The sequence below is a fragment of the Contarinia nasturtii genome, unplaced genomic scaffold (genome assembly GCF_009176525.2).
Source record: "Contarinia nasturtii isolate CC-2019 unplaced genomic scaffold, AAFC_CNas_1.1 Cnas_scaffold_2861, whole genome shotgun sequence".
NCBI classification, from domain to species: domain Eukaryota; kingdom Metazoa; phylum Arthropoda; class Insecta; order Diptera; family Cecidomyiidae; genus Contarinia; species Contarinia nasturtii.
Genome location: NW_022200178.1, coordinates 1,023,946 through 1,051,547, shown reverse-complemented (window position 1 = coordinate 1,051,547; position 27,602 = coordinate 1,023,946). Strand labels below are relative to the sequence as shown.

The window sequence follows — 27,602 nt, the reverse complement described above, 5'->3', positions numbered from 1 at the left end:
TATAAAAAAATGGGAAATAAATTCGCCCACAAGCCGAAAACCATAAAGAACATTGAATTTCCGAATGAAGCGATCGCATCGCTGCATGTCGATGTTAAAATTATGGCATACGAGGAAGATGTGAGGGAGAGAAACAAAAAAGATTGAATGGAAAAAAAACCATTCCGGGAATATGTGAAAAGGGGAAAAGACTTAAAGATATTCAAGAATTGATTATGAATTTCATTTGATTTAAAAAAAAGATGTGTGCGTTGTATGCAAAGCACATAAAATTCGTAAAACAGACACATCTTCCAAAAGCATTTCACGTAACACACACAGTGTGTGTATGTTAAACACCCAGAATGGATTTTATATTTATACCGTCGAATCGAAAATGCCATCACACGTAAAATAATAGAGAAATCGACTGGAGAAAAACAACAAAACGTGAAATACAGAAGAGCAAATTATAAATTAATATTGGTGGTTCGATGGATGCGCTATAGCGCACACGCTGCAACTGCACTCTTAAAAACAGTCATTTCAAGGAGAGAAAGAAAAAAATAGAAATAAATACATAAAAATACTTTGAGGCACCTACACGATCACATCATTAATTCCAATCGCGCGGCATTCGAATTTAAGGGAAATGCAACTTCTCTGTACAACAAAAAGAAAAAAAAAAACAGAAAAAAGTGCTGCTGATTGAATCACACATACACTCTCTGTCTCCGTCGCTCTATAACCAAATTATGCACGGGAAAAAGTGCCACAAGTTATACTGCGCGCGTGTGAGAGAGAGAGAAAGAGAAAGGAGAATGCTCTCCAATTTGTTGCTATATTTGAGATTTTAATGTTGATGGTGTTTTCTTAATTCGGTTTCAACTAAAACGATGTTTTTAAAAGGTTTTCATTTCCCTAGTTTCCTATCGATGTAAGGAAGGTATGTATGTGTATGTGTATGCAATGGCAATGCTACAGGCGTCAAGTATTATTTATCAATTATATTATTTTTAATGGTTTCTATGCATTTATGCTATTCGATGCTGTTTGATCCAGCCAAACGATTCTATTTCTCTTAACCCATTGGCATTTATATTGCATGTAAGCTGTTTAGTTCGTTTTTCTTTTCCTTCAAGTTATCATTCAATTAAGATATCGTCGAAATTCCATCGACAATTTTTTTTTTCTCATTCTCCAGCTGAACACAAATGTAATCTCGCTGCACTTTATTTTATGGCTTTTGTTTTAAATTAAACACAATCTTTCAATGGGTTTTTGTGTCACTGTTTAATTGAGAAATTCAAATCGTACACTTTCAGCTTCTTTTCGATTATGTAAAACAACATCAAAATGGTTTTTTCGTCACCGAAAAGTTCTACCGCAGTCTTTTTAAATACCAAGATTTTCTTTACGAGAATTGAACACGATTTTACCACGAGAAATAGATGCAAACGTTTTGTGTGTGCTGTAAATACAACAGCATCGGTTCAGTATCCGTTTCGAACTGAAACACCATGAAGCGATCAATTTTGTAACGAGTGTACAAAATAATATGTGCCTGAAAATACATAGCATGTATCCTGAACCATTCCTCGATCAACAACAACAATAACAGCACAACGGGAGTGAAACGATATGGTGAGTGTGATGGCAATATGAGAACAAAAACAAAAACCAATGTGCAAGCCGCTTGCAGCTCAACCCAACAGCACGTGTGTCGAATGAGATGGCAACAATAACAATAACCCACACAACTGCACCAGTGTGAACATATACTCTTTTTTGCTCTGCACACAGACCAAAGCTCAGCGGCGGTGTGTTGGTATGCGTAACAGACAACATATGTGTTATTCTATACTACATGACTCGAACGAACGAGGAATGTTATGTTTTAATTTCTAAATTTTTTTCTTTCTCTCTCTCTCTTCTCTCTTTTGTTTTACATTGATTTGGAACTCCAGTGTAAAAGCGTAAGGTAGCATTTTTGTTTCTTTTTCTTTGCCGGTAAAAAACCTCATTATATGCGGAGGCAAAAAAAAACTGTTCATTCTACAAGAGCAATTTCAATATTCACACGTTTTCCCCGAGTCGGAGTATTTGTTCATTATATTTTATTTGAATTTAAGTGTTCTTAACAATTGTTTCACTTCTTGTTTCACGATGTCCTTGCACTATTCGGATTGAAACGACATCGCAGCATCGGTAAAACATGCTGAAAAAATGCAATGGACATCCTGGTTTGGATGCGTTTTTTTTTCGTCGTGCTTCATTTTGTACAAGAGAGAGAACGAGAGTTGAGCCGACAATTCTATAAACATCATTATGAACAAAAAATTGTTCGAGATGTTTAATTCAGAGTGCCGTCTTTTGTTTTTTTCACAATGCGTGTGCATATACGATGGGATACATTACGTCGATACTGTGGTGTTTGTCCAACTTAAACGAATAACGTGCTCATGAGCATTGAGCATGCCGAAGGATGAATGTTGAAACAACAACAAGAAAAAAATCAAAGAAACGACACACACAAAAAAACAGACACACTGAAATGCATAACGAAAGAATATTAAAATGCGTTTGTATGCATGTGTGTGTGTGTGTGTGTGTGTGTGTGTGTGTGTTTTCGTATGTTTAAAATATCGTGCTGCGTTATGCCTGGTAAATGCTCTTTTAAATGATGGTGTTTACATATTCTTTTTGTGCTGTTTCGTTTTGTTTTTAGTTTTCATGATTTCGTTTTGGCTCTTTGTTTTTTGTTTTTGTATTTCTGTTGTAGGCTAAAATCTTTCCTCCTCGGTACATGTTGTTGTATCCATTCTTTAGAAAACAATTTTCGAGGAAGGAACGAAAAAGGAGACGGCAGTAACCACACAACGTAATCGCATCTCTCTTTTTTTATTGAGTACCACACTCATTCGATTCTCATATTGAAGAGAAGTAAAAAAAAAAAATCATCTCACCGATGCGTATTCAGTTGTGCACTTTGGTTTCTTGTCTCTTGAAGAAAAAAACAACATTCAGAAAAATGCATCAATTTTTAGTGCAATTTTCTATGCAACATTGTTCGTGTCAATATGTTCGCAATGCATTTTCCTATTCTTTGTGCACCTTTCTGTGTCTCCGCGGAGCATCTAGTTATCGGTTTATCTTACACCTCTCGTTCAGATATTGTATTGCCTTCGCAAATATATTTCCAAATGTGTTCCGATTTCACAAACTACCTTTTTTCCATCTACTTCAAATTGAAAGCCAGCAGCAAATAAAAACAAAGGTCTCGTTACCTAATGCCCACTTTCGATATACATGTGCGTTCAATGGTCGACCACTTCTTTAAGAGGTCAGCAAATAGTTTAACATCGAGATAACAAAAAAACATCGTCGTCGTCGCTTGGATTGTGTACGTACTTCATACTGTCGCAATGACGTGCGAGACGAAGTTCAAGGGTTAACCATGAACAAATCGATAGAATAAAACGATACATAACTCGCACATTGAATCGAATGAAAATGTGTCATTTATCGTCGTTTACATATTTATTATATTATACTGTTCGCTGTTGCATGCCTGTCATTCGATTTTGTCATTAATTTTAAATTTTTTTGTTCATCTTTTCAATTCTGCCTCGTCTAGTGTTTGTTTGTTTGGCTCCGATGTTGGCAGAACAATGACAAGTGAAAAATAACACGTTAAGAGAAAAAGGAGAATCAGTTAACAGGTATTTTCAGTCACGGTGTTTTCACATTTCTTATCGATGCTGGTGTCGATGTTGATGATGATTCCTCGTTTTTTATTTATATATTATTTCGATTCGTAAGCTCTCTCTTCGTGTTTTTCTCTTCCATATTTCGTTAAGAAGAATCCGTTTAACATCGCAGATAAAATTCAATAATAAGAAAAACATATCTTTTTTTAAGCGACGCATTCAAGTATCAATATAACCGAAGTACAATTCATTTTTTTGAGCATCAGCTCTTCACTGAAGTGCTGTACGAATGAATGGGAACAAACGTTCGGGATAAGATAAATAACCGAAATAAATATGAATTATAATACTAAATCATTAAAATCGCTCATCCACAGGAGGAAAAAAACGAGATGAAAATTATGAAAATTGATTTTTTTTCAACGACTCAACCTCGCCCCTCTTCAGGTTGACTGTCGGCATTTTCACTTTTTATTTATGAATCTTCCTTTGATTGTTGATCGAAGCACCTTTACAAGTTGCATTCAATGTCAAGGTGCATGGTACGAACTCCGACTGATTTCATTAGAGGCCAACAAAACTCTAACTGGTTTGGTATGTGTCACACTTAAATCACACTGTGACGACGACGACAAAGAAGAAGAAAAAAAGCATTGAATACTTGTTGTGCCATAATGTTCACAACACGATTTTAATCACGTTTATTTGGATGGTATTTTGTTGTGTCGGATGGCGGCAACAGCGGCAGTCGGTGTCGTTTGTAAGATTCGACAACAGTGAATCGACAATTTGTCATTTCACACTTAATTTTATTTGCATATGCTCGATCACATACTACGAGTATGTATGCCACCATTGGTAACCAAACATATTCCATTGAATGTCTGAAGTAAACAGCATACAATGTAAATGATTTATGATTGTGAGTTTTTTTCGTTATTGAGAGAGGCGTTTTTGAGCTGCAAACGAGGAAATGAGACGACATATTGAGCTTGAGAAAATATTTGAATTTAACATTTAATTAGTCTCTTCATCTTCTAGGAGGTTGAAATAGAACAGAAGGAAACAAAGAAGTGAATCAATGTCGAAAATTAATGTGTATAGTGAATGTACGTGCCATGTCATGTGTTCAACAATCCGATAATATACAGCTAATCTAAAATTAGAGTTAACAAAGGTAGCATCGTGTTCACACGTCGTCAAAACGGTGCAGAATTCCTTTGAAACGGAATGGAAAATCAAATGACATTTGGATTAATTAAAGAAGAAGTAGTCGATTAATGAACCGCCGTCAGCATCCATTAGCGTTTTACGTCTATGACAAACGAAGCGGAAATATGCAAATCACATTGACTGTGAGAAGTTTTGCAATTCTAACACACAACGGCAATTGCATTTTATAAAACAATCGGATGCGACTACCTTTAGCTCACGCATATTGAATTTCAATTGCACAAGTTAATTTTTTACTGCATAAAATCATCTCAATTTCAACGACCAACTTCAAACGCAAAATATGCATTAAGAATCTAACTTGGCGTGTGAAATGTCTTGCAGAAGTAGAAAAAAATATGAATATAAAATAATGTTGAAGAAGAAAAATGTGATATAAATCAAGAATGAAAAACCGAGCGATAAAACTACAGCCATGATAAATTACTTGTTGATCGCTAATTCAGCATTAACTTTACACGACCAAACTACTTAATAACTCGAAGTTAAGTTATAAGGTTCCAAACAAACACTAATAATAATAAGCTTACATCAATAAGTTGGGTTTTTGCTGAAAGACATATAATCCGACATTGTTATTTTTGCCTAATTGGTGTGCCAAATTTATGGTGTAAAATGTCAAAATTCACCACTTTACAAACCCGACCGAAACTGGACTTCTAGGGAAAAATGAATGACGACATTTTGACAATGTGTATCAATGCAACTCAACAATGCATCGGCTGTGTTAGTGAGATGTCAATTCATTGAATGGGAACCACAAAATTACGACCGGATTATTTTTGGAATGGCATATGCATCGTCAATATAAATGTGTGTGTGCGTGTTCATTGTCCATTGTTCATAAAACCAATAGTTCAGATTTTCAAATCCATTCAAATTCGGCAAACCGATGTTCGATTTTACCATTTGGTCCAACTGACCGTAATTTATAAGCCACAAATATCGGGGGTCAAAAATCAAACAATATTCCGCATTTTGGTATACAATTCAATTTTACATTCGATTTTGAAAACGACGAAGCAGAAGTCGGTTGCAGTATTTACAAAATTTATAATAAATTCGAATGTTTATCTTTTGAAAATGTATTATGCAAAAAGTTGTATTGAAAATTCAATATCCTTTGCAACTCACAAGTTGTGGTCCGTTTAAGTATTCCGATAGTAGTTTTGTAACTCAAATAAGCATATTTTCTCTCATTCACACTGTCGAGCGTGAATTCGAATCAGAACTTTTTGAACATCTGCACACCCTTGACAAATCCAACTTCGTCTGATTGCCGAATCGTTAAAAGAAAAGTGGAGAAAAAAGAAAGGATTTCAAGAAAGTGCTTGAGAATGTGCTCTCAGAATGGCGTTGATTGCAAGAAGTTTGTTGAGCATGTATCGCACCCCATAAACAAAACTACACGATATTTAATTAGTATTCTTGTATTTTAGCTCCGATGAAATGACATTTGTTTTGATGGTTTTTGTCTCAAATGTGTCTGACACAAAAGTCGGTCTGAGTGCACAGTTTTCAAGTCGTTTTCGATTTTGTGATGAGTGCTTGCCAGTTCGCATTTGTCATTCTGAAACTGAAATTAGACCAACAATTACATAAATCAACAACAGCATTTCGGATGGTTTTTGTATGATGCACAATGCACGCACTCATATAAAAAACACCCTCTAAATTACAAGTCATCTTTTTGTGTGGTGCCGACGCCAGTGTTGTTGCTGCAATTGCAATTGCTGCTCTTCCATTTCAATGTATCGATCAACCCACTTCAGCTGTTGTTAGTTTTGTTCCATTTGAAAATAGTTCAATAGAAGAAAAAGGCAATGTGCACATACGATGAATGGTCTGAATTGTGTTTCCGATTCAGAATGCATTCTTGCTCTCTTTTTCTCTCTCTTTCTCTCTCTGTGTGTGTACATGCGTACAGAATGCATTGTATGGCGATGTTGGATTGGAGAGCCAGATGTAAAATATAATTTATGATTGCAAATAGAATAAATTATAAAAACAGACATTTTAAACTCTTGACTCAACTGAACTCAAATCAAATCCATAAAATGGCACAAATAATGTCGAAGCGAAAATTCACCGAAACGTTGCTGAAATATACTGGTACCATGAAAAATAATAAATATTCATATATTATGCACAGCACATATATGCTCGGTACGGTCGTCGTGCAGGCGACTCTTAGCAGGAAGACTACATTGTATGAAAGTATATTGTTTATTATGTGATATTTTGCAATATGTTTGCATATGGAGCATGTCCGTCCGGTGAACATAAAATTGCGTGCTTTAAGCAGTAATTATGCAGCGAAAGAAATATAGAATCACAAACAAACAAAAACTAAGCGTAAAATATACAAATAGAATCGCTTTTTAACAGAAAATGTATTTTGGTATCAATGTGACCGAAAGTGTACAGTTAGTTTGATTGAAATTGGCGGTTTTACATTCGGCTACTTTGATTCTGTGAACTGTATGTGCTATTTTTAATTTAACTTGCTCGTGGTCACCGGTTAACAAGGTTTCAACACATTTATTACCGACCAAATATCCGCCGCATATGCCAAATGGCATATTACATTTCCTCTGGCTCCTGCGTTCCTTCGCAACAAAGTTTAAATGTTAAAATTCTCGCTTCAAATCACATAATGAGCAGAGGGAAATTAATCGCGTATGGCCAAGTATGAAAACACGACACACCCGAACAAAAAAAATATATTTAAAATACAGGATAATGTTGAAACGCACCATTTGTAAGGACTTGTCGTAAAATTTGAAATTTAATATGATTTCGAGGATATGAAAGTAAAAGGAACGAGAAAATACACGGCGAGGTTTTTATGCGTTGGATACGTGATAAAGTGACGTTTTTGTCATTAGATGACGAACCGCACCTCACTCACCCAAAGGCATTTGAATTCTCACGAAAAACACACACAGCACATACGGCAAACGAGAACAGCAAAAAAGCAAATATTTGGCCATAAGCGAGAGACATTCCGTTGATGGCAACATGTGTAGATTGTCAACGACAAAAATGAATACTTTGCTTCCGACGACAAGGATATTCCAATGAGTGCATTCATTAAGCAAACTCCAATTGATTTATTACACGCTTTTTTTCTTAACACTCATAAAATGGAATTTCGGATACGAAAAAAAAAATATATCCAGTCGTCCCATGCGATCAACAACAAAAAGTTTGTTGCAACATAAAAAAACAAACACCACTGCGTTTAGAGTGGAAAAAAGTTTCTTTTTTCTTGCATGACTGCGTTTGGAATTGGTGCAATGTGATAAAAATCTGATCATAAGCAACAGTCACCAGAAATGCCATCCTCAATTTAATACGATATCAATTTGACAGTGTTCATGAATGTTTATGTCTCGATTCATCAGCCCACGATGTTAAGATAGTTTTGTTTTACTGATTACATCTCTTTTCTCTTCGAATATATCGTTTAGATTATGGTCAATAAATAATGCTAACGATGGTGGGCGAGAGATGAAAATGAGAACACACACATCGAATACGGGCAATCTCACACTAACACAATTTATGGACTTTCGAATGAAATGAAACAAAACACATTAAACCGCATTTCACTTCAAGAGATTTTTATGTGGTACACAATTCTCTTTCTCTCTAGGTTCTTGTAAAAGAAGGGGAATGGATTTTGGTGCGGCTGCTCAAGGACATGAATATATGTATTTTACACATTTTTAATGAATTTCAATCGTTTGCATAAATTATCTCCGCATATCTTAAGAATGGCAACGGAGAATGGGATGTAGTATGTGTGTGTGTGTGCAAAATGATGAAAAATGATGCGCAAATCCGTATTTGCAATTGAAATATAGAGTAAAGCAGCAGGCATCGTGTTCATCCGGTCGTTTTAAACCAACCGAAGCATTGAATGCACTGAAGTAGTAAGTGGTTGATGCGACACGCAAATACAAAGTGAAAGCAATTAGTCGGCAATAGTAAAGTTGACACTGCTTTCCATTCCCATTCCTTTTGACTGACGACATCACAGCAAGTCTGTACAATTTTTTTTTGTTTGCATATATTTTGCGCTATAATGTGGTTCGAGATGCCTTAGATATGCTATGTGGAATGAAAGAAGAAAAAAAAGCCGCCGCTGGCTCTTAATCTCTATTGCATATTTCATTTGCATGCAGTGCGACATCACAATGAATTAGTTGATAAATGAATGCACATCTCATATATGGAAAGATTCTTACATTTTGCCAAGACATTTTTCGATTCGCGGTCACCGACTAGCGGTTGTTCGTAACATTTTGTAACAATATCTCAACGCTGCAATTTAAATGGAATTTTCGGTATGATATTCGTCAATCCATGTTTACCATATTGACATTTGCACATATTAATTTCACCTGAACGATAACATCACCTTCAAGGCTAATAAAGAATCTATACACAAAATAAAACTCTTTCATACATTCTCCCGCCCATCATTGTCGATAAACAAAGGAACAAACAATTTGAAATTTAATTACCAACGATGCATGATGTTCTAATAAACATAGAGATTTTGCCCCCAAATTGATTTTAATTGATATGAAGTAACCGATACACATGCCATTCCAATTATTATTATCGTTCGATGCGATCAAAACATAAACAGAATACGCGCGGACGCGCTCGCGCACTCTCTCGATGTGTTCGCAATTGATCATAATGAATAGTTTCGCTCTTATCGCTGTTTGGCATCACATTAACAACGAAAGCCATTTCCTTCGGTGTTGCGGTTCGTTTATGCACAGCGCGATGTGGCTTCCTTCGGTGATTGGCGTAGCATATAAATATATGCAACAGCTAACATCACGTCAATTTTTCTTATTATTATTGAATTATTTTCAAATGAATATTATAATGATTAATTTTCGTTACAAACATGCAGCGAAATACCACTCGAACCGGGTCTAAACTGCATCAGAGTTTTATGTGCACACAGTGTGAGGTAAGTTTTTCAATTAAAATAGTGACAAAAGACAAACAATTAACTAATTGATTAATATCACAAGGTAGATTTGTCTTCATTTTAAATGAAAAATTTCATGTTTGAGCTCATTTGCACAAAATGACTGGGTTGTGTAGTATATAATAATAATTATTATGACAATGAAGCATTATACAACGATGACCGCAAATTGCATTTCTTTGACGGAATTCCTATGTCATCTTTGCTTCGATTCAAGTGACAAATGCTTTTTGGTATACCGCAAAAATGCATTGGCCAATCGAACGGATGACACTCGCGTCGACTTCATTTGTGTCGTTTTTTTATTGGCATTTCTACAGCATTTTGTAAACTTGTAACGCTTGTTGATCGTGCTTTTCAATCAATTGTATTTGTGCGCTTCAATGTTGATGTCATCTACAATTGTTAATTGTGACTGATTACATCATATATTCATTGACCCTTTTTATAACCGATTTTTTTCGCTCCTACAAATGGATTCTTATTTCAATCTAAACGGAACAAAACGCCGTAACAATTAACAATTTAAAAAAACAGCGTTATAATTGAAAAAGATGAATTGTTTTCCAAATTGACGGTTTGTGGCATGGGGCGGAAATGAATGAGACGAAATTTTCTCTCTCATGGGCGCAGCCATATTGAAAATTTTGTATGCGCTTATATGTAAAATTGGTGGCGCCACTGGTAAATTTGATGGAAAAAGAAGAACATGTTTGAGTCTCACTCGTTTATATGTAAATTACATAGGCATTTCCAGGCCATGGTTTGTGGGAATATTTGAATAAAAGAATGTGATGTGACCCGAATATGTTTGGTGGTGATACAAAGACCGGCGACCAATCAAACTTTTGTTCTAGCAGCTGTCCAATCAAATTGATAAGCTTCGTTTGAAACAAAAACCGAAATTCGTGGTCGGGTTATCTTCGTGTCTATCTTGTCACCGCGAGTAAGTGACAAACATTTTTCATAATCAATTATCAATTTGATTGCCGTTGACTGTGTTCGTGCATGTAAATTGATCGTGTTTCTTCTATCCCTCTCTTCCATTTTCTAAGTATCTCTGTTTCTATTTTTGTGCCTCGTCCCGTTCGAATACAGCAGCCGCTCAACATTGAGAACAAAACGTGTCATCGTCAAATTAAAATCAATTGATTTCGATTATGATGTAAGCGCTGTGGATCCGGCAAACATTTGTGTTGCAACACACACGCACCATACATCAATTCATCATTGATATTTGTTGGAGAATTTGAGCGCAAAATTGCACTTTGCCTTTTTATTCAACGAACAATTAAAATAAGTGTCATTGTTTCGATATCTATTTTTGATTGACATCTATTCAACGGAGAATGGTGTGTAGAATGTGAGAAAACCGTCCAATATTATAAAATTGTGGCCAACATTTTATTGTATGAATAATATTCGAATCATCAATTCGCCCGGGATTTGTTTAACTTATTTGTATGAAAACAATTGATTTGTGGAAATTATTTTGGCCCCTGTTTATATGAGAGTAATCAATGATGTGCTTAAAACATTAAACAGATAGATATTTTTAGTTTGAAAAAGTCTATATTCTATTCGTACATCTTGAAAATGTTTATATTCAGCGATAAACACTCCAGGAATTAATTACTTCCTTTAAATTCGAATCCGTTGCACATGTTTTTAATTCATGCAATGGGCGAAGGTGCTTGCACTCAATTGATCGAGTTCAATGAAGCGTTTAATGTGCTACAGACGTTCTCGAATCGATTTCGAAACGCCGTGCTGTGCATTTGCAATTTAATTGTAAACAGTTCAAAAGTGCAACAAAATGTATGCGGGCATACTCAGTTTCTTCATCGAATAACACTTTGATCAAATAAACAAACACACTAAAACTATGTGTTTAGTGTTTTCTTTGAAATAAAAGTAACTTTGATTTCTTTTGATGCTACTGAGAGTTTGTTCTGGCATGAGCAATAGATTCGAGTGACTTTCCTCAGATCGAAAACAATGGCAGTTACAGTCGATGATATTTTGAACACTTTCGAAGCGTAACCGGCTCAATCGGACCTTATGTAACTGTATTTCAAACGAAACACATAAAGCAATCGAATCGATTCGAATGAAGTGGTACCGCTAGTCTCATTGTGTGGCGTGCGAGAGTGTGTGCGCGTGACTCAAACACACAAAAACTCAACGAAATCGATTAATTCACAAGCGATTATGTCGTTTAATTGGATATTTTTAAATGGTGCGGAAATGAACGATTATACCTTCAATATCGCACAATTGAACCATGACACTGCTGGAAGACGATTTTTAATGGCTTCATTTTCGATTCGATACCACATAACAATGAAAAGCACATTTTACAAATCGAAAACTCAAAATATTCACATAACTCGTATTGTGAACGAGCGTTCAAAGTGGTCCAAAGGAGCGAACCATGAATGAGCGGCTATTAGTGAACGAATCGAATTAAAATGTGATTATTGGCTCAGCTCAAAAGCAGAGTAATATTCGTTGCACAAGGCATTTTCAATGTACTTATACTTTTAATTACATGCCACTTTATGAAAGAGTATATTTGTTCATTTGAATCGAAACTGAAAATTTGCTGGTGTCGCTGTTGCCACAATCGTTTCATTGTGTTTTTTTTATTCGGCCGTGAAGCGAGTGCATTTTTTTTGCGCCACATTCACGTGCGTCACATAATTCCGTAATATCTTGAGTGCAATATGGTGTTCTAGATTACTGGCTCCGAAAACGGAAAATGCTGCAATTTATTCTGTGGACGAAGAAAAAAAAACTGCATCGCTACATAATGAATCCGTTCTCCAAAAAATTACATGGATTACGGGTTCAAAAATGAAATGTTTGAACATTTATTATATGTAGAGCATCGTTGAGTCAGCGACGCTGACAGAATAATGAAAAAAATGTGCAATTTATTATATTGTTAGTGCGATGTAATAACTGCAATTTTATTGTGCTCGCGCTCGCGCGACAATGGAAAATGAGCGCACGCCGGAAAAATGACGTTTCAACGTAGCCATAAGGCAAGCTTCGATTTACCATTTCAAAATCATTAAACATTTTCCACAATTTGAATTTTGTTGGCTCTCACACACAACGTGAACGCTTGTGCTGCTACGGGAGGTATCTTCCAAAGTTGGAATGTAACTGAGATTCTAAAACATCGACGATGGGAAACCGTTAAAAAAAACGCATTTGCTTATGAACATCGAAATGCATTTTACGATGTCAAACATAGTCTTTCAAAAAAAAGAAGAAGAAGAAAAATAACATGAAAAAGAGAATACGATGTTGTTTCCTTGTAGTAAATATGTACAAGGAATACAACCGATCGAGGCGAAATGATGTTCGCCCGAGTAAATGATGAAAATTGATAGTTCGTTCGCGAGATTTGATAGGGCTCATCAATATTACGAGAATAAGAAAAAAACATACACGAGATATACAACCAACAACATGCATCATTCCTTTTTATCGCATTATAAATGGTTTCGATGTGGATTCTCTCATTTCATGCGATCGATTTATTTTATTCTTTTATTCATTCGTCCCAGTCCGTTCGACAGGCAACCACAACAACAATACGCACGCCAATGCAAACCGCATCAGCGTTTAACGCATAGTGAACATTCAAATCATCTGAAATGGTTCATGACAGAGAAATTACCGTTTTATTTGCATTTCCTATGAATTGGCAGAACGTTTTGCGTGCGTTTTCGTTCGATGAGAAAACGCGAACTTTTCACCACACACACACACACGTATGTATACGCATTGGTCGAGGAAAAAGCACATCAAATGATCGAACATGTTTTTGCGCATGTAAATTTTTATGTCTTCAAATAAAAAACCGTCCGCATATCGTTGTACAAACACCAGTGTGCGGTAATGTGAAACCGTCTCGGCAAACTAAAACATCGATTATGTTTGGCTTTGTTTTTCATGTAAATAATCGTTGTATTTGCATACGAAAAATAACTTTGGAAAATTAAATTGCATTGCTGCGGCCAAAGAACAAAAATATTCCCAAATGAATATAGCCGAGATATAAATACTAAGAATTGTTTTGCACAAATTGCAACATATTGTAACGATAGAAGACAGCCGAACATGATCTGAACTTTTCAAAAACAAAAACAAAAATTCAAATGGTCGTTCGGGCTGAAGATGAACACCAACATTAACACACATTTTTCTTCAAAATATTTTTTTTTTTGAGTAGTTTTGCATCTTTCTCTCGGAAATGATTTCAAACATAAATCTGAAGCCATGCATAGTTAGCGGTTTGCTGGTAATGTGAGACTTGAGCTAGTTTATTTTTCACTCGCCCTCATCAATAGAATAGAACACAACCGTAAATGTTTTCACCGAATGTTTGGATTTTCGTAAGAACCATCATCTCCAGCGGTGGTTTAAGTCTTTCTTTGTTTCTTTTTCCTTCGCTCGCTGTGCGTGTGTACAGTGTTTACATAGCACATTTACTTCGAATAGTCGGTTTGTAATTGAGACTGGAAATTATGTTATTTTCATTTTCTCGTTAACAGAATTTCGGAGCAAGTAGAAATAGAATTTGTTGTTATAAACATAGTGTTTTGAAATAACATTATTATTTTTGATGCTGCACCACAGTCGGATAGATCACCTTCGTAACCGGCATAGACAAGTGCAACTCAAAATGTCGACACAATGAAAAATGTGCACGATTTTAAACTGCCCGACTACATTCGGTTCTCTCTTTCTCCCTTTCTCACCATCTCGAGATTTTCCGTTGTTGTTATTTGATTGGCTCAAGCCAATTGACGTCTGCGTGTGTTCTTTGTGTTATTTCGATATTGGATTTTGTTTATAAATTACAGTTAATTTATGCAGTTTAAACATCAGTTCTTTAACTGCTTAACTCTGGACCAAAAGCGAATAAAAAACACACAGTGAAATGCACAAAAATATATCGATTCAATTTCGAACGCGTTTAACTTGGATGCGTTTAACCAATGTAACCATTAGCATTTTTTCTTATAATGTGATGTTTCTGGTTTGTTGTTCCCTTCAGCGTTCGACATGTCCAATTCACGAAGACAACATAATAATTCATGTATATGTGTATGTGTTTACATCGCATTCGACAGATTCACAGAATTCAAACGGGACACAAAACAATCAATATCAAACCATAATTTCATTATTATGCGATTAAAGTATTCACAAAATTGTATTACGGGCACAGTTTTGGTGCATCTTCATGTCGCTCGATTTTCACGACAAAATATTGCTTTGAGACACAGAGAGAAAAATGAAAGAAATAAATATTCGAAGAGGAGCGGTTCACATTGGACATTTTATCGTTTCTCGGAGAAATACAAGAACATTTTGACATGTAAATTGGTAATCACACAGTTCGACCAGTCGCGCTCGACCAATCTCTTGCTCCATCTCTATCTTCGCTTCCACTTTAATGATCATTAAGACATCGCATGCAAATGACTTTATAAAAATATTTATTACATATTTTAATAAGTAACCATTTTGCCAATTATGTATAATAAATGTCAGGCTGAACATACTCAATCGTGAAGATGACCAATGAATAAACAACGACGACTCGTATAATTGTAATTGGTTGTCTGTCCTCTTTTATATGTCTCAATGCATGAAATCATCGCATTCGATCCGAATGGTCGCCGTTCTGACAGTAAAATAACATCAAATAGCCAACGACGTTATTGACTCGATTCGTAATCGTATACATCTTCGGAAACAGCTAATGGGGAAATTATAATTGAATACTTCAATTTCCATTACGAATTTTGCAAGAAAATATAATTTCCTTATATTAGAAAGACCTTGGCGTCAATTATCGTGAAATTCTTTTGTTGTGATCGCATCGGCTGCTTTTTTATGTTTTTGATTCACATTCGTTATCGATTACTCTTGGAAATGAATGCAATTTCGTGCTATCACACATATTTTAGCATGGAAATATCACTTTTCACATTTGGCACGAATAAAAAAGTCCTTGGGAAAGTAAGTGGAGAATCCAAACGATTATTATCATTTTATTGCCAAAATGAAAACAAAGGTGCAGCCAATGTAAAGTCGAACTTGCCGCGCGTCACCATTTCACAGCAATCATTTTGTTATGAACTATGAATAATAGTGGCAATGCGTGTGCGATAGAAGTGTTTCATTTTTCACTATTTACTTTAAGATTTGGCCTTAGCGTGTATACTTGCGATCGCATGTTTTGTTGAGCCCAACGACGTGTATTACCACCCAAAATCTTTCGAAATCATGTTAAACGTTTTATTGACTCTTCTTTTTTACACCATTTACCGTATTTCATAAATCAACACGACATCAAAAAGATTGATTAAGAAAAAATGGCTTTTGTAATGGAGAATTTCGACCAAATATTGAACTATGCTTTTATCACTAGATTGTATTGGTGTATACACATCGAACGATTCGACCTTAATTAAGTAAATTTGGTGCTTTGGTTTTGGAATCGATAATTTGTTGGATGCCGCTCTATTCAAACTGAAATGGAACAACTCGATTAAAGACGAAACTATTGAGCACAATTACTTTTGCACTTCTACAGAAAAAAAGCGTACATTTTACTGGTTTCGCATAATGTCGAGTTTCTTTTATCTTTATAGATCAAGAAATGCTTGTTTCAATGAAATTGAGAACATTTGGTCGGAAATGAACAAACGAATGACGAGACAAAGCCGTTTCTATGCCAAAAACACTTCGACCTTGCCCATTTATTCAACGTCTTATAACACACTGGCTCCATTTTTTCGCTTTCCAAAAACCGTCATTATTCTTTTGATCTCCGCTTAGTGAATTCTCGTTTTGTATATGAAAATGACTTTTAGCACTCTGATTTGACTGAACGAATCTGTTCATTTCGCTCTCAAATTTTTTCCTCTCAATTCTTTTTTTTTCGTTTGCCATTTTTCCGTACTGAGATCAAAGCCAATGATAAAAAGTACTTAAAATTAATTGTGCCTTTGCAAATATTAAATTACATTCGATCTGGATTGTTTTGTGTTCTGCAAATGATTGCAACAAAAAAAGCCTCAACTACAATAACCTTTATAATAATGTGTAAAAATAGTAATCAAGCCGAGCCAATTTTCCATACATGAAATTAGTTGAACACGAGCAAAAAAAAGAACTCCGCCGTACATTACATTACGAAATATCATGTACACTGCTCATCGTGTGATCGCGTTTAGTATTTCAGATGGAAAGCGACTACACATATAAATCGAGTATTATGTGCCCCTTTTGTAGCTCGGTGTATGTTCAGGTAGCTCGGTGAAGAAAAAACGCGGAATAATTCACACACATGCGAGATCAATAGTGTTAATTAGTATGATAGCATTTGGTCTCTCGAAAATGGACGCGTTTTTGTATGCATATCGAATTGTCGGTGTTGGAGAGAGGAAAAAAAAACTAGTGCTCAGTGTAAAAGGTTTGAGTGACGGGAATTGAATGCATGTTCGGTATTAATTTCGTTCGGTTAATTTTCCGCTTGCATTCAACCAATCAGCATTTTCTTCTTCTTCTTCTTCCTTTCGTCAGATCATAATAATTCAGTCATGAATTGCGTTCAATGTTCAGTACCAGATGCGTATTGTTCGCCGAATTTTGTATTCATCTTAAAAAATCATGTTCGTGTGAATTTATGTGTGAAATACATTTGATGCTAAAAGAATAACAGCACCGCACGTGGTTGTTTATTACCGACAAGAAAAAGTGTTTAGCATTCCATTTCCATTTGGGGCCAAATGGAATTTTGTATAAATGTCGATCAAACCGGACCGATTTTCATGTGATGGGTTTAAAATAACAAAAAGCTTTCAACCGTTAATAAACAACATTCAACAAATGATTTGAATGGGCCAACACTTGTGCTTGCACAATTCGATTCAGTGGGGCTCGGGCACATGCACATAACTTTTGACATGTGGCGAGTAGGCGATGCTTGATGAAAAGGTATTTGAATTATAACATAAAATGTGATGCATACGGTCATTTGTTCAAATTTTCGAATGGCAGCAGTACATGCTATATTCGGAGTAAACCGGCAGTGCAATCAACTCGACTCAAGCCACTCGAATTCGAATGTTATAACATAACATTTTGGTTACCAACTATCTGAACTCATGCGATTTTTGAATAGTGTTTCACCTTATTTTACCAACTATTTCAACGGTGTGACGGAATAATGTGATAACGCGTGGGCCATGTAATTACATTGCTCAAGAAAATCTAACACAATTTTTTTCGTGTTCTGGCATGTGCGGAACATTCAAACGATGTCATATGAATAAAAACCAAAAAAGGTGCGGCGACCAACAACGAAAAATTTGTGCCTAATTCCGTTTTGAGCATGAAACAGCCAAAGTTTGTTTTTTTCCGTGGTGCTTTTTATCAACGTTTTCCCATTGTGATTTCGATTGAATTAAAAGATAAGCGATCGTAATAAAAGCAAGAACGAGGCCCTTCAATCTATACACATACACTCACATCAAGACGAAAAATGATTATTGAATAATGTATGGACGATATGAAGTGCACTTCGAGTGCTCATCGCTCCAACAATTTTACGACCGATGCACCTATCCAATAATTTCTGTAACATAATTCATTCATTGAATAATTTAATACAATTTTTGTGTAGAAAGAGTTACGATGGATTATCATGTCGCTGTGTTACACATGTGGCTTGTGTATATATGTTGTTGCACAACTACGAATAAAGAGGCAATAAAACGACAATGTACTTCAGCATATGCTCGGTGTTTTGTGAGTAAAGTGTTTCGCAGCGATTTTCTGTATGAATTTATGAAATTCATGATGATGGGCGTATAATCACCTCCTCTCCTTTCCGAGATATAATACAAAATAAAAACGACACAGAGTCTGTAGAAATAAATCCGCTTGAGTTTGAGCAAAAGAATGCCGATGATTATACCGCAATGAAATTGTATATGCCAGACAGAGAAATGCTACAGAAGAATAAGATAAGCAACAGCTTCATTTTGAATCACTGTTCGTACCACAACCGATAACAGATCTAGTTTCCCACAAAATGTTATTTTGTATAGCATGAAAAATGTCTTCATGTATTTATTTATCAAATGGCGAAGCCATTAAATGCGTACTTGAAATTTCACTTTTTTGAAATAACGCACCAAGTCGAAACGGAACTAAGGCATTTGTACTATCAGAAACTACACACGGAGAAAATATATGTCGCCACAAAAGTGTTCGATTCGATTTTTTACCTCGTATGCAGTGCTCCCCGATTTGCTACTCACCACAAACAATAATCGGCAAATGCACTAAATCACAATCTCAAACCAAACATTAATTAGGAGTACGCTAAAAACGATCTTTAGTTCTCGCTTATCGCCTCAGCCTTTTCAAATCAATTGCAAATATTTGATTAAATGTTATTTCAGTCGCTGGTTTTTTTGTTGATTCACCGCTTCATCTCAAAAAAATACACAAAATCGAAGTAAAAAAAAAGAAAGAACACTTGTAATGTGCCGATTTGCTGCGGTCGATTTTTATTTTATATTTATCGCGAGACGCGCAAAAATAAGTACACGACAAACGACTAAAACCCAATCGCAAGCGTTGCAAATTTTCTATAAATAAAATTTTTTTTAGAAAATATACGGAGACTGCAAAAGCAGCCGACGTTGACAAAATGAGCACATTGTGATACGGCGGATAATATATTAATTTTCAGAGATTGTCTATACAATTCGGCGTTTTTGCTTTCGTATCAACATCAGTTTTTTGTTCGTGTCATGATTATCATTTCATTTACTCTAGCATTTACTGCTGAGCTACTAGTTTTAGTGTAAAAATGTCGAGTGAGTCATGATAGAGTTCAATTAGATATTTTTAAATCAAATATTTTCAATTCAGCTCACGTACGGCAGCTTTATATTGAACCGACAAAAAAACAAAATAGCTCATTCAATTTCGATATACTGATTGATTGATTTCTAACTAATCACTTGCGATAGGGTAGTCGGACGGTACGTTATACTAAAATAAACACAATCACCGGAATGAATCTAAAAAAAAGTTATTATCAATGTAAGTACGATATACACGGTGCGCTTAATTTAAGTCACGAGTCTTGCATAATCGTTGATAAAACACGTCTTCAATTCAAACGACCTCATTATTAATTAACAAACGTTTCAAGAAGATCAATACACGTAAAAATTAATTAGTTTCTTGGTTCGCAAATGATGCGGAAAAGCTCATATATACCGTTTCAATTGTGAACCAGACAACTCTTCACTGACTTTGATTCACGAAAACAATGTTCTTTTCTGGATGTTTCTATTTTGTTAAAACTCGATTTCGGCTGACAAAAATACCAGCACTCACGTTAAAAACACAGTACTCAGTTCTTCGCGTTGATAACACAAATAACGTAAACTAAAGTAAACAGTGTGTCTAAAGCCTGTGACACACACACACGCACATATGAAGCACGCGTTATCACAAAAACATGAGCGGTAGCCACAAAACATACGGCGATTTGAAGAAAAAAAAACACAACTGGGTGCGCAAAGCCGCAAACACAAAAATACTGCACAAAAATGGAGAAATGATTTGAATCGGTGAATTAAAAACGAAAAATGTGACACACACGGCGTGTGCAAAATGCGCCGTAATAAAAATCCTCTAAAAATATAAGTAACCACAACGTTCGACTTCGATGTCAGCCATCGACTGAAAACGCGACGATTGCTGCAGTAAACAACACGTATAGGCCCGCTGACAATAACAACACCACATCGCGCGAACACTCAACTTTGTGTGTTATGTATACGAAGCGAATGAGATGAAGAGAAAAAAATGTAAACAAAAGCAGCTCCAAAACTGGAATAAAATCGCCTCGTGTGGTGGTATGAGTTAGCGCGTAGTAAGAACCGATCATTCAGGCGAATTAAATTCTACAATGAATAACCGATTCAATGCTCAGAGTGTTTATCGATGAAATCATTTCGAATATACGTGTGTGTGTGTGTGTCTGTGTAAGAGCACGTTTCATGAAAAATCGACCGAGTTCTCTGTTTAGATAGAGTCGTTTGTGAATGACATCGATATGCACACAGACTAAGCTCATCATCACAAAACCATTCATTTTGGCTCACCTTCTAAGTACACACACACACACATGCGACCAGTTCTGTGTGCGAATAAATAAAGTGCCGTGACAACTTGACTATTCGCATTCTATTTTTCATTACTAAATGAACAATTACAAGCGAACGTCGTTCGCGTCTATTTCGCGTGTATTTTTCGTTTTTAATCTGCAGGCAATACGGTACATGTGACTGTCATGCCGTTGATAATAATGTGGTGTGTTGTTCGGTTTTTGAACATATTTCGAATAATACGCATAAAGGCAAGCGTTACGTTGAGCGTCCCAAAGGGCATCGCCTGTATAATATCAGGATGAACAATTCTTTACCCAATAGACATTTCGGCACGAAATCAAACACGCGAAAATTGTGTGACTTGTGACACAACCCGCACGGAAACTTATCGCTTTTGCCGATGTTCTCTCTTGTGTCCAATTGAATGTTTGCATAAAACTACACCATTTTCCCGTGGTTTTGGATGCTTTTACATTTTTGATGAAGGCGCTCGTCTATTTCATACAATTGTTTTGTTTGAATAACGATACCGATAACTATGAACGCAAACGTGAGCGCGCGCACTCACATTCATCGGCGGTTAATGTTAGTTTTTCATGGCATTCATGCCATATCCATATTTACCGTTATGGTATTACTGCATTTCAACGTGAATGGATTGACGGGTTTTCTGAATTTTAAGAATAACTCCCGTAATCTTTTGTTATCAATATTTACCTTTCTCTACCGATGTTGATACGGTTGTTTATCAACGATGGATTTAATCCCCAAAATGCTTAACATTTTTTCATCATTTTGTTGATTTAGTCGTAATTATTTTTAATTTGAAACTACCTACCTACCGCTTTAGATTTAATTCGTTTTATCTTTCGGTTCATAAGTTTGGAAATTCACAGACCTCATTCGATGCAGTCGAGACTTTGTTTTATGGTTTCATTATTATTCGTCTTTTTTTAACTTACCTATAACAGAGAAAAAAAATGAGAAAAAGAGGAAAAATTGGTCTTTAGTTTTATTGAGTGGCTATAACTTCTGGATAACAAAAAGAAAAAAAATGGTTTGCCATAAAATCAAAATTACGATACAAAAACCGTCGATATAGTGTGTGTCGAACTGGGGCGAAAGGAAAAGGCGCAGCCATCATCAATAAAATCCTGATATCGTGCAGAGTGCGACAGTAGCAGCTGCTTAACAATATACACGGAATCGCTTTCAGAACCCATTTAAATTAACTGGCGCACCATTTTCTTCGTTTCCCGGCACACAGTTTATCCTTCACGAATTAAATGATAAGGATTTCGTAACCATTTAATTTCACTTCATTTGAGTAGATAATCTGTTGGACGGTTTTAATTGATTTCGGGAATGTATATATTGGTGTATGGTTATTCGGTGAATAGCAGAAATGCACAATACCACACACTACAGCGAATTTCTATTTCGAATTTTCTGCTTTCTCCAAATAGAAACTCTCGAAGCGCACACGGTGACGGTAAATAAATAATTCGATTCTCCATGCAATGCGACGTATGTTATTCATTTAGATTCAAAGAAACGATAAATCCAGTTCGAACCTTTGGAAATCATTCCTGTGCATAAATTCCCGTAGCCACAAAGAGACAGTGCGGAAGAGAGAGAGAGAGAGAGAGAGAGAGAGAGAGAGAGAGAGAGAGTGAGAGGGAGGGCGGAAAGGGGGAGAGAGATAGCATAAGAATGGTAGAAAAGAGAATATCATCGAAATGGAAATGTCGACATACAAAGGCCTTTGATAGGTGAGCATAATGATTTGCACGATTGGCTCACATTTATCAAAACGATATACATATACATAATGAGGCCACGCAATTTAAAATCAGTAACAAAATAAAATCCCATTGAAAATCGAAAATGTCATGGTGAGCTCTCTCGTGCTCGTGCGATAGTCAACAAAATCACTGAGTTACAAGAAGCGTTACACATCGTCATATGCATTCTTCGCCTACTCACATCACTAAGATTAACAACTTTAGCTGTAAATTTCGAAATGCAGCATCAAAAAGTCTTTTGCGATTTCTATTTAAATCAAATCTTTGTGTGCAAAAAAGCTATAAATGCAATCCAACGAACCAACCAAAAACCAACCAGCTATAGTAAGCGATTTCTATCGTTGATTAGGTCTGAAGACTTTAACGTGTTTTATTCGATTCAGATGTTGACTTGGGCTTCGTGGCACGTACCGAAAAAAATATGAATAAATAAATCGTTTGCACACACACACACTATCTCTGTGTCTTACTTTGTCTCTGCGCGCACTGAGACAAATAATAATCAAATGCACATAGACGAACACAAGCAGCCACTTAAAATGACGCGATGCGATATGGGTACGCGATTGAATGTCTAATTTATGAGAGTGCAATATTGTTTGAGCAATTTGCAAAATGAGCTGACGATTCATTCCAATATCACATGAGAATCGTGAGCGCTCTCTCCCTCCAACTCACCTCATCGGAGACGAATCGCTTTGACTTGATTCCCTTCATCTTTTATCGGATTCAAGCAAAGATATTTCGTTTGTTATTTATCTCTTTCACACTTTGTATTTATTGGAAAATGGAAATACAGCGTATGAGTCGATTTGTTAGGCAGAAAATCTAACAAAACTGTAATGAACTAGATGGTAGACGCGATGTTTTCAATTGAAACGTTTGAACGAGTTGAGGAAAGAAGGCAGAACGAAACGAAGAAGAGAGAGAGAAAAGTTATTGATATGAGGCAGTGCGCGAGAGAGTGTGTCGACAAAGCGATTTAATCGCATGCATATGGAGTAATTTGTTTATGCTTTGCATTCGAATGATTTATATTTCTATTAAAATGTAAATCGTTTGTTTGGCCATTTACATGTCGACTCCATGTACCCCTCTGGCATTTGAGCTCGATACACAAACAGAACGAATATTATATTTGAACTTCGGTGTGCAAATTCCAATGCTTTTTTTTCGTTACTTTCGTCTAATATGTTGTTTTCGTTTCCATTGTAAGCAAAACGAAGCAATTTCACTGTGTGAAGAGCTTACGCGCGACTCCATCATTGTCATAGCGTATATTCAGCAAACATTCCAAATGCAACAGCATTAGAACACACCGTTTCGATATTTATGATTTTATTTTCTGCTTGTGCTCAACGCTCAAACGCTTCAGTTGGTTTATATGCATAATTGATGCTTGTTTGTCCAAACGGATTGAAGAACATTTATCTTGTTAAGATACAAGTGTGAAACTGTGAATATGTTCTTTCACATAATCGCGATGGATTTTCGTCGCAATTTCTTTTACAACACAACACCGGGTTGTCATTGCATTAAATCTCTCCGGCTCACTTCATCTTTGTAAGCGCATTTATGTATATTTTTTGCTCTCCTTCGAGACGCACTTCAGGCACAAACATACGTACATTGCTACATTGTGCTTGTAAGTCGATTTTTCATATGATTTGCGTTTAATCGCATTGAGATTAGATTTTCATACAGTTACACTTTAAGGCGAACGCTCTCTTTTGCTATCTATCTCTCTCTCTCTGTTTCTCCTTCGGTTTCTCGCTTGGCCGCCTGGTTTTCCTCCTTGCTTCTCAGCTGGGAAATGAGCCATATATGCAAAACAATTTTCGCATGCACATAATATGATATCTTGATGATAAACGTATATCAGGTTTATGCCTTGCGGATTCAATGTGATTATGCGCAAGTGTTAATCATAATTTTCTTTTCAATATTATGCACTATCTAATGAAGAATGGAATTAATCACCCGAGCCCAGATGCAGTTACTCATTTTACTCTCGCTCATTTGCACTTGCAGAAAATGTGATGCGAACAGAAGAAAAAACGACGCAATTAAAATGTGATTTTCAAATGACAACATTTATTTTCTCGGTCATATTTTTTCTCCTTCAATTTACGATATACTCTTTATTTATGTAGTGCGTTGACTAACGTAAACAATGTGTGAGCTTTGTTGCAATTTTTATTGATTTGTTCAATGGCGAGAAATGCAAATTTTAATGCGAACAACGCATGCAAAATAAGAACAAAAAAAAACAATGCACGAAGCTATAATGATGGCATATGTTTTGCATATCACTCTCATTTGCATGAATAATGTTGATTGATCATCGGAAATAAGATGCGTGTGTGCATGGCAAGCAGATTTGACTTGTGACAGGAAAAATGAATATCAAATCATTTTCCATTCCACCAATTGACGCTATCATTATCGAATTAAGACGCATAAACGCAAACAAAAAAAGATTCGTCTCAAAATAGAAATAACATGAAATGAAATTTTTTTTCAAATTCATTCACAATCACGCCATCTATCGCATGAGTTAAATCCGGCCAGAGCTTTGAGTGAATGTAGTCAAGACACAAATCTCGTTGGGTGTTTGAGTTAAAAAAAACAGCAATGAGTGAAACTGGTTCATTCATTCGATTTTAAAGCACCAAACTGAATTTGAATAGGAATAAATCGAAATTATTGTTACCTGTGGCATTGTGCAGCTGTGATGGCAAACGATTCCACAAGTGAGGCACTTAACAGCATCCGGAACAAGTAAGAATTCGTGACAAACTTGACATAACTTATTGTGTAAATGAGCAACACGATCAAAATGATGGTCGATGGATTCTTTGAGCGATTGATATAAAATTTGTGCTGATTTATCGAATTGGTCCCGTTTCGTTGGTATTTTAAAGGCAATTGGCAATGGTTTTTCCAATTTTCGTGCATAAATCATACTTTGTGCGCCAATATTTCGCGGTTGCAATGTTATAAATCGGCTATCATAAAGATTTTTGTGCGGTTCAATTGGAATCGAACAGCCGGCACGTCTTGGATTCGGACTGTCGTCTATAAATGGAATACTGTCAGATGAACTACACGATATGGGTAGTATAACATTTGCAATGACCACATTACCATTGCCATCGATTTTCTCGGCAAAATCACTGTCCATATCGATGTCTGCTGATTTCTCAACCTTAATCAATGGCAACGAATCGTATTCGCCATTTGATTTGCCATCAGTGGCATTGCCACCGACGACAACGTCGTCACCATTGCCAATGTGGTTGGCACTGTGAACGATATCCTTGTGCGCCAAATGATGAAGAACGACGATTTGATCGTGGTTATTTGCATCGCTACTATGTTCAATTGTATCAAATGCAAATGTTACATTTACGGGTGATTTCGATTTTGCTCTAGGCACTATTGGCTCACGAAGTGTATGCGAACGATTTTTCAAATTCGATTGAAGGGCTTCGTTCGTCTTTTTGCTATTACTACTGCTGCTATCGTTGTTGGTCTCATCATTTGGTTTGCGATTATTTTTATTATTGTTATTTTTTTCTTTCTTTGCTTTCTTGTTAAGTTTCTTGAGTTGTTTTTGTTGTTGTTTCAATCGTTTTTTCTCGAGTCGTTTGGTTCGTTTGATGTCCTTTTTAATCGATTTCTGCGATTTTGCAGCCGTTGATGAGGCTGTTGCCGTCGTTGTTGTCGTCGTCATCGCCGTCGCCGTCGTCTCATCTTGTACCAGTGGTTCGTTGTCGCCCACGGAACCCAATTGAGCTCTCGCTAAATCGATCGCTGATTGAGACGATTGTAGTGGCTTTTCAACATCGGTCGCTGTGGATACATGTTGTTCAATGTCGACATTGTTGTGCAACGGCTGTGATACACCAACCGCATCATTTTCTGGCTGAACGAGTTTTTCATGCAAATGTTTTGAAGTTATGAGTGGTTTTTGCAACGGAATCAACTGTAATTTCTGAATATCCTCAGTCTGAAATGAGAAGAAAAAAAAAACACACACACAAATTGGTTAAAATGAATGTCCATAAATATTTCATTCTATCTTGTCTCTTGTTCTAAGTAATCTCGAAATTCATATTTTGTTTTCTTCATTGGCATGTTCGCGGTGAATTTTTTTTTTTTCGGAAATTTTTCATTTCATAAATGGAGCGATTCATACGCAAATTACATGATGAGATGGAAAAAAAAGAGCATAACACAATCGCAATTTGCGAAAGCATATTTCATGGTAAAAAGAAAACCAAAAGAATTTTCAACGCTTTTCGAATGCATGGCATTTTCAAACTATAAACCAGAGTCGGTTGAATTAAGCGACGAACGATGTCACCTCCATTGAAAATAACCATGACAATGGCAATGACAATGACAAAACATTTCATTCACAATGACAAGAAAGCAAGCGACGAAAAAAATGCCATTATACGATTTTTTTTCAGGATGTTTTGCGGCTGTATATGTTTCTCTTTCACTCAAGTGCTGATACTACAATTCATTCATGTGAACTGAAAAGATTTTGCGGAGGTCGTACGCAAAACGGTATGTGTGTATATTTGCATTTTCATTTTCTAATGTCGACATTACTATACAG

At 36.0% G+C, this 27,602-nt stretch overlaps 1 protein-coding gene across 6 annotated transcripts in view; it reads right to left on the bottom strand.

Annotated features, from left to right (window-relative positions):
• Positions 1–27,602, bottom strand: part of LOC116349303 — a 169,534-nt gene that overhangs the window by 88,521 nt on the left and 53,411 nt on the right. For 5 of the 6 annotated variants that reach the window (XM_031780675.1, XM_031780679.1, XM_031780676.1 and 2 more), the window contains exon 2: positions 25,686–26,984. In XM_031780675.1, coding sequence (XP_031636535.1) covers positions 25,686–26,984 — 1,299 coding nt within the window. Of the gene's footprint in view, positions 1–20,268; positions 20,532–25,685; positions 26,985–27,602 lie in introns of those variants that run through there. The other variant, XM_031780677.1, reaches the window with a different exon arrangement.